The following is a 13,971-nucleotide window of genomic DNA, read 5'->3' as shown; positions in this document are numbered from 1 at the left end:
TATATATATATATATATATATATATATTAGTTTCTCAGCCTCTGTGTTCTCTTCGGTCCGTTGAAACGCACTTTCTGAAGGTGTGTACTACATCAACCTGCAGATTTACTCGAGATATGATAGGCCACACATGCACGGAACGCTGCCGTAGCTATGCAGCTATTCAACCACTTAGTTGAGACTCTCCCAAGATACTGGCCCTTGACCAAGTTCAGCGAGTTCGAGCGAACTACTGATATGCACTGGGGATATACCAATGCATTTCCGTGTCACATATTTGATCTTAAACCCACGAAATATTCTACGGCAACGTAGAATACCATTGTAAGCGCCATGCCTTGGGACCCACCTCCTTCAACTGCATCCATCCGCTCAAGGCACTCAACAAAACGTAATTCCGTAAATTGATTTGCAATGGCGCCCACGGTCGGTGTTCCCCAGTGCAATCCTAGAGCATAAAGCCTATTGCACAAAGACATCTTCTGGAAAGGCACGCACATCCTGCGAAAAGACGAATAATCCATGAGAAAGAGTCATTTCTACGCACTCTACACTGTGTGGAGGACAAGCAACCGCATCCCCCTATCGTTTGGTGTGAGAACCGTTTCTTATGTAACAGGCACTACGGCAACAGGTCTGCTGAGGTTGTGGTCAATTCTCTAACCTTCTGTTTTCCTTCAGCTACTATAAGCGCCTCTCAGTACCCGCTAATGAACGCACGGCCTGATACAAGCAGAAATCCTTATGAGGCGTCCTAATTTCCCCAACAAATTGAGAGGCGTTTAGGCTATGGGAGACTGGGACATGCAGAGGCACGCTTTCACCAATTTGTCTGCCCGTACAAGTTGCACCCCTGACTGATATGAGCAAGCAAATGTTGCTGAGCATATCAACGTGAGAGAGCCGTCCCTACTCGGCCTCAGTCTGTATTGCGTCCAGAAGTCCATAAAGATCTGCTGCATCGGAACCAAACCCAGTGCTTCTTCACCTTAACGGAGCCTGTGCATTTGTTTCAGCTCACGAATAAACATCGCAGCTGGTCACGTAAACGCACGATCTGAGGCCATCAGTGGAAATGGAGATGCGTTTTCAGAAGATGTGAGTTTTCAGATCTGATTGCTTTACTTCCCTGGAGGCTAGGAAACAGTCTGCGCGAATAGACCTTCTCGGTACCTCTAGTTAGAGACGGTGTCCTCGAAACGTTATCCTACAACAGCAGCGGGCACCTCCACATTTCACAATCTTGCTACAGCCGCCCTTTTCTAACTGTTGAAGCTTACAAGCTGCCATTGGAGGAAATTGCAAGAGTAACACCGTTAGCAGGCGGCTAAGGGTACCTCGTCATACCTAGGGCTAACCTCGTACAAAACCCCGACGAACTGCGGTGCGTTTCTTGACACACGCTCTGTGTATACTAGATGCCTGCAGGCAACCTATAAGACGTGAGCTCATCTCTCGGTCTCCGTTGCGTTAAAGATGCTTATACATTTTCCCAGAGTCACAATACGGTTCAAACATGTGCGGAAAACAGGAACTGCTTTATGGTTTGGCAGAATACCAGCATCAGCCACTACGAGGGTACAAAGGCACCTGAAGAGTGGGAAGGACCCACGCCCTGGGTTGACACGACTAAGAATCTCCGGAGGAAGTTTCCAGGCAATTCCAAGGGATTCACAGGTGTGAACCGAAGTTGGTGGGTAATACGAAGTTGCATACGCTTCTGAAAGAGAAGTAAGGAAGCCAAAAGCTGGGCAACAACGCACAATCTGAAAGCGCATCAACCGTTGCCCCGTCGCCCTGGATAACCAACCGTAGATCCAGCTGGTGGCCGGTGGTGACGGCTCCTTGGGTTAGGAATGTGTGTCATGCGGTAGGCGTGCTTGCCACGGCTCTGCCTCTGGTAGTGCCAAACATTGAACACACGTCCTGGACAGGGTCATTGGGACACACTATAGGAGCTGCTACCAGGGGCTGCTTCAACCTGAGTAGGCCTTCCTTTCCCTCTGAATACCTCCTATGCGCACGGCCCGTGGATTTTGCTGTCGTGTTGCCCCACTCAATGCTGTCCTCAACCTACTCCCTGAAAAGGGTCACCAAGCAACATTGCGCATCAACGGATCTTATGCAAATGATATTGTGGCATCACAATGTTCATGCACTCATGCCAGTCATCGTTGCTGGCTCGCCCTTTACCAACAGCGTACGGCCTGAGTACATCAGAATGAGGACAACCAATAGACGAAGTATACCCTTCAACGTCTATGGATGGGCCACTTATCACATGGTTCGTATCACGGCGGGCTGCCAAGGCGTTTCCAACCACGGACTTTCTGAGCACAGCGCACACGGACAAGCAAGCCTGCAAAGTTACCTAGTGGTTTACAAAATTTGGTCAACATGCATCTCTGTTAATTTTGCTGGGCGCCTGCAACGACTGATTTAACAACCAAATTTGAAGCAGACTACTGAGCAGCATTGTACGCCATGCGATAGAGGTAAGACGTCAAACTGTCTTGGCAACATTTTATTTGGTGATTCCCTTCGACCACACCGTAATCCAAAGAGATGGGGGATGAGGCATCGCCCCAGTATACATATATAACAAACGAGCAAAATTCCCTTTGCACGTTGTTCAGAAGATCAACGACCCACCAGCTGATTCCAAAACACCCTTCAGCCAAGTTGCCTCCGGTCTACCTGGATGGAATACCTTGCAAAATCATGCCAAGTTCGCGGGTGGTCTGTTGAAAGCCTTTCTCCCACGCAGATGGCACACGTTGCAAAATATAAGCCAAACGCACCTCGAAACGTAGGAACTATGCTGACCGAGGCTCCGGCACTACACCTGCTCTTCCCGCCCTAAAGGTGAGGGAGTGCGAGTACTAGGGACGCAGAGACGCAGGCGAACTTTCTGTCAAGGGACAGCCACCATCGATATCTTCGAAAGGCTCTTGATGCTGGGCAGTACCTTAACTGAACTAATTGCAAATTCTTCCGTGTAGCTTCACTGACAATCAAGAGCTTGCCTGACTCTCTACATGGGTTGTTTCGGACGAACATCCTGGACCACGACCAGAAATAGTTGGAGCGCTTCGTTACTCAAACCGCTTGGTCGCATATATAGTGATCACCTGCCAGCGTAAGCGCTTGTGTAGCGAGCCATTAAGGGCAGAACACGGCGTTCTATAGTTGTTGAGGCAAGCCACAGTCATGGTGCTTCTTCGCTAGTGTCGAGCACTGTGAAACACTCAACTAACTTCCTGAGACCAACGTAGTTCACGAAGCATCTCGTCTATCTAGATATGGTGTTACCACATGGTCGCAACCATGAATACTACACAGGGCATTTCCTCAAACATAATAATGTTGGGTGTATGCTCAATTTAAACCCAAGTGAAATTGCATATGCCTTTGAATCCAAAAGGTTAGGTACTTCAGCATGCGAAGTGACAGGAACGTACCAACTGGGAGAAGTTCAGGCGATCGTACAGGTGATCTGTCGCTCATGCCTGCTACACGGAAGTCCACGTTATAGTGCATGGAAGCCAAGTCCTTGCTTGTCGGGCTGTACTTAACCTTAAAGACGAAGAGTAGCAGTCACACGCAGAGATGCTACCTTGAACGGCAAGGTGGTTTGGAGCGCAGAAAGTGCATGACAGGAGTAAGCAGTAGCCTACTCTCCACTACGAACTCACATTCTGGACGTCAAACACTATCAGCAGTAAGACTTGCTGACTTCTTGAGCTTCCAAGCCTAACACACAGCAACGTGCAACTTTACAATGGAGCTGTGCTCTAACATATCGGCAGCATCTCATGAGTTCGCGCCCTGGGGAACACTCACTTTCTGCATCAAAATTGCTCATTTGAATGGGCAATCTTCTGACTAGTTTGGGGCAGACTGATTCTTCCGAACTAAATGGCATATTCGGTATGTGGGCGAATTCTACTATGGTATCACACAGTTTGTATATTCTTATCAAGCAGCCGTTAGTAGAGATCGGCATTTGCGTCCCTTCGCGCAAGTGCGAAGGCTGTTTCAGGCCATAGGGACAGAAGGTCATTCATACAAAGGAACGGCTAAGTGAAAAGGAAAGCGCACAAACTAATCCAAATCATCGTTCAATGCAAGACAGCAGAGTGAACGCCATGCAAAGCACAACCCGGAGCTTTGCATTAAAACGAGCGATATAAAAAGCAGCTCAGAAATTACGATAGCCTAAATAGAGCTGTGAAGATCGAGCGGATATTAAAAAAAAAGGTGCTAGTGTGAAGCAGGCAGTTCCGATAGGCCGAGATAGTCTACGCACTTCCTATTAATAAGCGCACCACAGGATGCTGCCAGTGGCGTACAACGAAAGTGATTTGTACACAGCGCACGTCACACCGTGGGAGTCAACTATTACTGAACCCTTTTAGCTCAGAAAATAGGTAAAAATTAGTAGCTGCGGTGAAGCCGAACAAGGCAGCATTTCTAATGTTTGCTGCTGTAACTGAATGCTCTTTGATGCACACTGAGTGGTGGCTCGGACTGAGAATGCGTGAAAATAGATATATCAAACAATCCCCCTCTCGAATAAATTGTTTGCATGGGCGCTTTCGAATCATTTATCCTGAAACCGTAGACAGAAACACGAAAGTGAACCCACCTCCTTTTCTCGGCGTAGCGCTCATCCACGAAATCATGAGTCTCTCAACAAATGTAGAGCATGCACTTTCCAGCATGCAACCCTTTAAGAATGGATGCAGCGTTGCTGTTACCGCGTACTGCCTAATCTCCACAAAAGAATCGTGCAAGAAATTGTGCACTAACAGCGCTGCGTGGAATATTAAATTTATCATATTGAATGAAGAGTTCGCCACAAACTGCAGAAGAGACATTCTTACCTTCAAAACAGGCCGCCGAACGCCTTCTGTAAGAAGGCAAGGCAAGGCAAGAGACGGAGTCTATCACCTACTGCCTGTGAGCCGAAGTAGCATGCATGGCTGCTGTAGGGATTCTGCACACAATAGGCCAGTTCTGAAATGTGACGGTTAAACCCATTCCGTCGATGCGCCCAACAGCGCACTGTCTTACTGGTCTCCGACTTACAGTCTGTTTGAAATGACACTATAACATATGGTCACTCAATTTATTTCCATAAGTGTCGCCTAAATGAAGCGGCCATGGTGAGAAAACCACAACACAGCAAACAGCGCTTGTTAGAAAATGGCACGGCGCAGCTTCGAAGCACACGCGGCCCGTTCCGTGCCAGCAAAGCGAAGAGTCACCACTAAGGCAAGTCTGTCAGTTCAGAATACACTAGCCAGCGCACTGCCTGAGTTCCTCGGTGTCTAGAACAAACTATCGTTTATCCCATCCCCACCAATTCCTGCATCGAGAGAGCGTACACACACTCGGATGAACAACAACCAACGGGGGGACAATCCACTGTACGCATCGCACAAAGGTAAAGTAGTTCTGGTTAAACCTGCAATGAACTGAAGTAGAGACAAAAGCAGGACCATGCAGAAAAAGGAAACATCTTGATCCCGTACAATGCACTTTGCTTGCAGACGGTACCTCTTGCTATACCGAGCTCCTAACCCTCTCTGCGTTCACTACAAGTGAAGTCGTTGGCATTTGATTTCGATCCAGAGCACGCTATGCATGGCGCAACTACTAGTGAATGACGTACAAACTATAAGGGCAAAAGGAAGGGATATGTCGTACCGACCTCTCAGAGAATCCACGATGCTGCAGCTTGAAGAAGCAGCCAACCTCTTAGGTGTTCTTCCACAGGAACTATCGATGCGCCTTCAAACGGGTCGTGCACACTTTCTGAAGCAGAGTGTGGTTGCGCTTTCCCTATTGCTTGTTCAAGGCCGCTTTCAAGACAACGAAGAAGCCGGGCAGAAACTATTCGGCAAGCTGCACACAATTCTGCGTGCTCTTATCCCATTTTCTCGGTCAGCTTTCCCAGTGCACCTGTCGCATTCTGCAAGGCAAACGGGAACTGCGCTCCAACGGATCGTGTCTCATTCAGAAACCGCTGCATCGAAACGTTCACCAGATTTCAGGTGATCCTTATTTGACGCGCACTTCCTGAATGCTCAAGATTACAACAATGCGGACATTTTGAGATATTTAGGAATCGACAAAAATGACCAGCGCGCACACTTGGATTTGCATGAGTCTCCGAGACTGGCTGGTACCTTTTCCCCCAGAGCCGTTGAGTGCCAGCTGTGAGCTTGCAGAAGGAAGAAGGGATACTGCAATCAAAAGCGACATCTCAATCCCATTATTAAAGAGATAGTATAGGACTTCTTACTCAAACCTTACGTCCTGGGAAGAAGTCAAAGGATATTGATATTGCTCAAGAGTTTCTAGGCAGTGGGAAAGCATGATCTTCGGAATGTTGCTACTTCATTTGGGGAGCGAAGAAGTTCAAACGCACCTTAGGTTTCCTGCACATTTTCCCGACATTGCTGGTAAAGCTTACTATCTGTTCGGATTGGAAGAATTTTACTGGATGCTGGACCCATACAAGCTTTTTTTCAACCTTTTCCGCTGGTAGTTTCCCGTAGCACGTGTGGGCTGTTTGTTAAAACGCGTATTCCCGAGGACACCAGACAAAGTACACTGCGTCATGAAAACCTTGGAGTCAGTAGACTACATACTTGTAATCCGTAAGGCATATCGTGTAAAGCAGTAACTTACTCTCTAGGTTGGCGTCGACAGATAGACGCAAATATCAGGGCAATTGCTAAAGACTACTCAGTTGTCCCGCAAAACCTCCCAATGAAACGAGTGAACGATATATAGGCTGCATGCAACTTAAATTCTGACAGAAGGTATTCCATTAAGGGGAGGCAGCGGGTGGAGCTGCTGAAGCACGTACACCATCTTGTGAAGAGTATCCACGCGGTAACCACCAAGACGCCTCTTCAGCTGCACCCCTCTACAAAATGCAAACTTTGCACTGCAACCGGAAGATAACCCGTGCTGACTCAACCGCAAAAGGCACTTCTGTGCAGTGTCTTCCTTTCATGGAGAACAGACATTAGGACCTATTGCCTGGTTAAGTCACTTGAAGAATTTTGGAATGCCTCACTGTCTGTAGTCACAGTTGTGGCACAGAGCATGCATCATTTTCTGAATACACCAGCACCTCTGACACCATCGGGTAAGTTCAAAATGCTTCAAATATCGAGAGGAGAGCAGCATTATTCGACCTGTTGCTTCAAGTACATTTTTGGTATGATGCTTCTGTATGTTATTGCCAAGAAGTGTGCTATGCGAATGACGTAAATGGATATACGTGGCATGCAACAGAAACCATGCATTCGGGTCTTCGTAAGATGTGGACAGTACCACTGGTGCGGATGTCTGAACATACACGTTGAAACTCGTAACGCGCTAATTAGTGATGGTGGCGTGCTGGAAGGCATACCTTCTGCATTGAACACCCAAACCAAGGAATCGGTCTCATGCCCATAACGTATCCTAACCCTCCCCACGTATTGATAGGGCACTGAGCAATGAATTCGCCTCTAAGCTCAATAGTCAGGCTAGGCTTCTCCACCCATTTCATCCCATGGAGCATACTATCTGTTTTCGAGCAGTCTTGCCATCTGCCTCACAGCATATGGAGACAAGTGGATGTCATCCCTTCACATGCTTTCTGAAAGGCTGCGGCTTTAGCTACTTACGTTCAACGCTAAATTTTGAATAACGCCCTGGATGCGCCTTGCTATAGATTAGTGGGGTACCCACCAGCTATTCTTGGATGTTGCCAACTCGAAACTGAACCAGTCCGAAAACGAAGGCTCAACAGGTCCTAAAGAGGGCGGCAGTATCAAGGTGTGCCAACTGCAAATCTGGTCCTCGAGAGGCCAATGAGAACGCACAGCCTAGGCACCATAGAAGTACTTGGAGCCAGTACAGCAGAGTGAAGCATCACCTGGCAATATTACCGTCAGAACGCGTGGAAGAGCTCATAGCTGTACGCCACGGTGTTTTGAATTCCTATTTGCAAGTGGCACAACGGCGCGTACTGCCTGTGGCAAAGCATGCATCCGCATTACTAAACTTGTCGAAATTTCAGCCCCAGGTGATGCATAGATCTAACCTGCGTGAATGGCATCTGCCGCCTGTTCTCAACACAGCTAGAAATGGTCTGGGCAAGGTCAAACACACGATCTGAGCTGTCATAGAACACAGTAAGCAATGTATGCAGCGCCGGGCAAAATCCACCGTGGATCCCGTAGGGACAGACACGATTTCCGTTGCCAGAGGCAACTGCATGCTAGTCATAATTAAGTTGCTATTTGACAACCCACTTCCTGCACAGGTTGCATGGAATGTCGAGGGGCTGCTTCATGCTAACTTATTAGATCTGCATAAAGATTGAGGTGCCTTTGCTGTTGATTATATGGGCAGAAGCTCACCTTCTGCGCTCAACAATGTTTAGCAACGAACTACGACTACCGAATGTTCCTGCTAAGTCCACTACATGGTTGTACACCATAGGACCCGTAATACATGTTAGCAATACTTAGAAACGTTTCACATAGGAATTGCCGCATTGCTGTAGTTTATAAGCAGTCAATCTGCGAACGATGCAAGCCAAGCTCACTGTCTGGTTTCACAGATAATGAGGATACAACAAGAGTCCTAGGCAACCGACTGCAGCAAATTAAAACCGTTCTACATAGGGAACGATACTACACAGGCGAAGTCGGCAATTTGCCCAACGGCTCCAATACACTGGAGTTCCCTGCATACTGGCTATTTCACTTCCCGAAGTACAGGGGATTTTTGACTGCCTCGCGTTGGTGGCTTTTAAACCTACTAGCTGTTGCCGGAAGCGGATCAGCGATCCAATGGCACGCAAATGCTATTTATTTATATGCCAGGAGAGCACACAAAGGCTAGACTTAACAGGTCAGTGCACCACATGCCACTGTATCCAGAAATGACCCGCAGCTCACTGTCTATACCAATTGGTCCGAATAAGAAGGCCAGCGGGAGGTGTTTTGCTTTCGGCAGTTCCAGTGGATCCTTGCAGACCTATATTCACTGTTGGGAAGTTACATGGCCCGAAAACTAAGCGTCGGTTAGTATGTTTCAGTACTCTGCCTCGACCAATGCAGTCACACGGTTAGTATAGAGACGACTCACCTCCTTTGGAGATGAGGCATAATCTGATGAGGACGATATCCGGGGATGTTTCTCAGAAAAGCATGGTAAAGGCCACGCCTCGGACGTCGCGGTGAAGATTCTAAACAGTCATCGCTTCGGCGACTATTTCGAACAGTAGTCAACGAACCGTCTTTAGAGCAAATTTCTGAGGGCTGAGTGCCCAGATGGCAAATTATTCGGTAGGTACATTACTTCGCGTGGTTGTCTGTCCAAGAACGTGACTGCTCAACTTTCTGGAGCCTACGTCCTGAGCAACACAGTCAGGCACTCTTCGGCCGTGGAGACCATTGGTCCCGGAATCTCATATTTGATGTTTATAGACATATCCTCGACTTCAACGTACTTGCGACACTTCTTCTCCTCACATTGCCTATACGGATGAAGCGTATTTCCTCGCTAAGCATTATCATGTGGACGACCGTCTATTACACTTGTGCTTGGAGAGGGGCGGCATTCCAAGGGCAACTGCCAAGTCACGCATTTTCGCTGCAGTCTCAATTTCTACTATCTATCGACAATGCCCTCAAGAAAAAAGGGTCAAACGCCAAGAAATGCTTCCCAGGCGTCTCGAGAGAGAACGCTCTAGCTGCGCACGAACAAATACCTTACTTGCCACCTGCCGAACGAAGAGAGGTCAGTCCCAGCATCTTTGGTACCACCCTCTGCTGCATGGTTGTGAATAGCTCACAATCTGTTTCATACGGAAAGGGTGCGCGCGTGGCAGCCACAGTCATGCGATCACATGTAGCCAGCAGTCTGCCCTCTCTATATATGCCTCTAAATAATGTATGACTGTTTGCAGTCACGCACTTCCTGTGGAGACGCTAGCGGCCCCATGAGGCAGAGGTGTATTCCCATGACTTCTCCCCGTGACTCGCTTGCAACGAATTCAACATATCTTCGATGACTTCTCGTTAGGCACTGACAAAGCCTCTCATAGAGACTCACGCGGTCATGCCATGCTTGTAAAATCTTACATCCACACAATTTGACTGCATTCTCACTGACCTCTGGCGATTCGATAAGGAAGTCACTGTTACCTGATGGATTGTTGCAGCGTGGTTTTGCTTACTTTCTAAAACCGATAAATGGCAATTCCTTGGCATAGCACTCCACGAAACTAGCATCAGGGCCCATTTTGAAAGGCTTTAAAGCACCAGCCACTGGTGTTAGACTAGGGCTTTTACCAAACCACAAATCCCAAATGTAAGGATCTCCACCAAATGGCCTGTAGGGCACCATTAGCTGAGGTATTAAGCGCATGGCGACAACGTTTCGGCAGCTCAGGCGCACTCTCTAATGACAAGCATTGCATCGATGCATGTGCGAACCTAAACAGCCTCTTTCAGAATGCGTTGCAGAATACAAATGACTACGCCATGTTATAGACCACCCACCAGCTGCGATACAACGGTGCAGATTGCCGCTCTGCTGCCCGACCACTAGCCATGGAGACGAAGCAACAGCCACCCCGGAACGCTTCGAAAGAGAGCTCCGCGCATGTATGCGTCTAGCATGCATCAACGATCAAGCACATGCACATATTGAGACCCACTTCCTGTGACCAACACCTAGTCACTAAGGCTACCTTATCGACAATCCCGCAAAGCAAAATGCAAGGGTATTTATGTTGTACAGCACCTGTGAACGCTGTGCCAGCCCCATGGTAAGACTAAACTATCATTATCAACACTGCCGAATACCTTGCAAAATGGATCGCCATGCCGCTTTAAATGCTTTGCGCAGCGGCACATTAGTTCCATAGTTAGCCTGGAGGGACACAGGAAGTTCCGTATGTTCAGACCCACCTCCTACACAGAACAGAGAGCTACAACCACCCAGCAACATGAGTGCACCTTAAGTGCACCTTGACCGATCAGACATCTGTAAATTTTTTTGTGGCAAAATTCGCGGATGCCCTGGCAGACTCACCAGCTGAAACATCTCATCAGCTCCTCTCTATTTCCCTCTGGTTTGCACTGCCTCAGGTTAAGTATGGGCAGACGATAATCTTGTAGAATGCAACCCACAGCCCCCGTGAGGGACCCAGTTGCACACGAAAAATCCCACGAACGCGTGAGGCAGGGGGAGCAGGGCGATCATCATGAAGCCCACTCTCTGAGTTCCGAACGCTTCAGTGTTAGTGAGCGTGCTGCCTATATACCCAATTCCATCTGCAAGCGCAATATACTGGCACGATATCAGGTTTTCAGCGCAGATAGTAACGTCTTGTTTTACAGTTCGTTTCTAAAGAAGGTGACGCTTTCCATGTCAAATGCAGGCGCACCTCCTGGGGTAAACGCAGAACGTTTGAATGAAAATGACTTCCCTGCCGAGTACACACAAAAGCAGACTTCAGCAGGACGAAGGCTGTAAGTGTGGCGGGGCTTCAACTCTTGACTTACGCCCTGAGAACGCCAGTAACGAAACGCTGCAAAGCTACTCAGTGAGATTGCAGCCCATCCCGTTATTTAAATATATAGCCACAGTCCATTTTGGTGGTTTTGGAAACATCCTGAATTCAACCTACAAACTGAATTGATTTGCCAAGGCACGCAAAAGAAACGGTGGCATCCACCACTGATGGGAGCCCTGCCATATTTCTGTTGCCATTCGTTTTATCAGACATCGTGTCAAGCATACTCAGTGTTCTTTTGCTGCATATCCAGCCCACCGCCTTTCATAGTTACACGCATTGGAAAAGTTGATGCAGCCGTTTGCCTGACGAATTCCCGGAATTGCTCTTTTGTCATTCCGTTTTGCCCGGCTGGCGCGCAAAAATGAAACCAAGAGTATCTACGCCGCAGTGTACTGACTCTCTGTATATGGTGTAGGGAAGCCACGTTCAAAACAAAATATACAGCAGAACATACCCCGGCCTACTCATCATTGCTACGATCACCAGTCAACTGCCAGCCATGCGCTATCCGTGATGAGTGGTATAGGGACTGGCAGTATTTTCTGGTTCATTAGGATCAGTAGGAACACTGAACACAATGCGCCCCATCCATCCCCTGTCTATCCCACCGAGACATGATATCCTTCATACAATTCTACTAATGACACTCCCGATAAGCACGCACAATCTGTAATGGTGTTCAATGGACGCATACAGTGATCCACAGCGGATACAGCACACACTCGTGTCCACATGAAGCATTGATGTGGTTCCAATCTTCAGCCTAAAAAACCGTAGGCTCAAAACACAAATACATAGCTGGACGCAACGATGCAACGAAGTAGGAATAAACACATTCCACCATTTTGCATATGAGCAACAGCCTTCCCTGATGACTCAGTTTGATATCATCCGTACTAGCTGTGGAGTGTTCCACTTGAGTTAAAACGGCAACACGTAGGCGTAGGTGAGCCAAAGAGAATATTGTCAATCTATTATTTACAGCCACAAGATGTGCCGGTTCATGAACGCTTCCCACCAGCAAGCTGAGGCTTCAAGCACTGATTGCTTAGAGCCCACGCACATTCTGTATCCATGAACATCTCATTCAGGCTCCGTATAAAAAGGGTAACACGGGACAAGTATCCCTTCAGGCCTCTAATACTAGCGGAAGAGGCACACGTTCACCGCCGAGCCACAAGAGTGCAGGTTGGAGTATTTAGGAGGCGGTGACAATAAATATATCATGTAGAGAACTTTGCAGCTCACATTCTAGGGTAAAACAGTTGGAATTTAAAAGGCCTGTAGGGTTTAAAAGTCAGCATGGTGTTACTACAGAAGAGCCCCGATCTAGATGAAAGGCCAACATATCAAGAGCGCACTGCCTAGGACGATTACAATGTGTCATTTGGTGATCCAGTGTTCAACTTCTGTCAACAACCAGGCATCGGAAAGGCAACACGGCAAGATAAACACAAAACCTGTGCAGCTGAAAAGCTTCTCTACCCCCCTCAACACCGAAAATGCTTAATCGCAAGCCGTTGGCGAAAAACAAGTTTAGTTCTGTCGCACTACCGGCGCATGTGAAGAGGAAATTGATTCGCCTGAGTTGAGGGCCTCGTTACACCCCGTAGGTCGAAGATTATTTGGCACGCATCATCCCGACAGGCGATGTTGTGAAGAAATGCAGCTGTGCACTAGATTCGTAATCTACACGAGACGTAAGACTTCGTAGGAGTGTTTGGTGCTAGAGCACGGCCTGTTCTACCCTCATACAGATTGTGATATGAGGCCTAGTGTCAGGCAAAGTCAGGTTGTTTTACGATCGACTTCTAAGTCTTACTATCTATGCCGCAAGATCCAGAGAAGAGCATCAACTCAGGTGGCCTTCAAGACTGTGCAGACGTTGCGGGGAAAGGGTTTGCATGACTTATCATGCACCCCGACAAACAAAGCTATTCTCGATTTGGACAATTACTGGTTTGACATCGAACCACCTCCACCTTCGTCTCCATTTCGCATCAAAGCACAGAACCGAGCTGCTGCAGGGCATGACGGCTCTTGGAGGCAAGCAACCCGGCAATTTAAAAGCTTCTCCCAAAGAACAACGGGTCGCTCAAACTGTGCATGCAAATCTATTCCAGCATTACTCAACGTATGATGGCAGCTCTAGGCACCCTCAACCACGCACCATCTGCAATACACGTCATGGAATTAACCAGGATTACCATAAAGTGAAGTACTAAGGGAGGAGGCATATAGAGGAGACATATGTCGGGGTGTTGCTATATATCCAGAAAGGCTGAACGAATGAATAAGGCATCCGCAGTCCCCTGCCACTGCTGTACAAGGGAAGAACAGCGAAGAAGGTGAAGCTTAGCACAATACAC

General features: G+C 47.9%; 3 protein-coding genes across 3 annotated transcripts; 1 reads left to right on the top strand and 2 right to left on the bottom strand.

The window, feature by feature from the left end:
• Positions 1 to 269: 269 nt before the first annotated feature.
• EMWEY_00013150 (hypothetical protein) lies at positions 270 to 962 on the bottom strand (the record flags this gene model as incomplete). Its single annotated transcript, XM_013479197.1, has 2 exons — positions 270 to 501; positions 859 to 962. The coding sequence occupies 2 exons, from the start codon at positions 960 to 962 to the stop codon at positions 270 to 272; spliced, it is 336 nt and encodes a 111-aa protein (XP_013334651.1).
• Positions 963 to 1,976: 1,014 nt separating this feature from the next.
• On the bottom strand, positions 1,977 to 3,865 carry EMWEY_00013140 (hypothetical protein; the record flags this gene model as incomplete). The annotated part of the gene is made up of 5 exons (XM_013479196.1): positions 1,977 to 2,080; positions 2,194 to 2,330; positions 2,698 to 2,752; positions 3,462 to 3,576; positions 3,800 to 3,865. 5 exons carry the CDS (start codon positions 3,863 to 3,865, stop codon positions 1,977 to 1,979), a joined length of 477 nt encoding a protein of 158 aa, XP_013334650.1.
• Positions 3,866 to 11,202: 7,337 nt separating this feature from the next.
• Positions 11,203 to 11,559, top strand: EMWEY_00013130 (hypothetical protein; the record flags this gene model as incomplete). Its single annotated transcript, XM_013479195.1, has 1 exon — positions 11,203 to 11,559. The coding sequence occupies one exon, from the start codon at positions 11,203 to 11,205 to the stop codon at positions 11,557 to 11,559; it is 357 nt and encodes a 118-aa protein (XP_013334649.1).
• Positions 11,560 to 13,971: the final 2,412 nt, after the last annotated feature.

The sequence above is a fragment of the Eimeria maxima genome, genomic scaffold (genome assembly GCF_000499605.1).
Source record: "Eimeria maxima Weybridge genomic scaffold, Emw_scaff96, whole genome shotgun sequence".
NCBI classification, from domain to species: Eukaryota; Apicomplexa; class Conoidasida; order Eucoccidiorida; family Eimeriidae; genus Eimeria; species Eimeria maxima.
The sequence above is the reverse complement of the archived record's forward strand: the minus strand, read 5'-3'. Positions and strand labels throughout refer to the sequence as shown.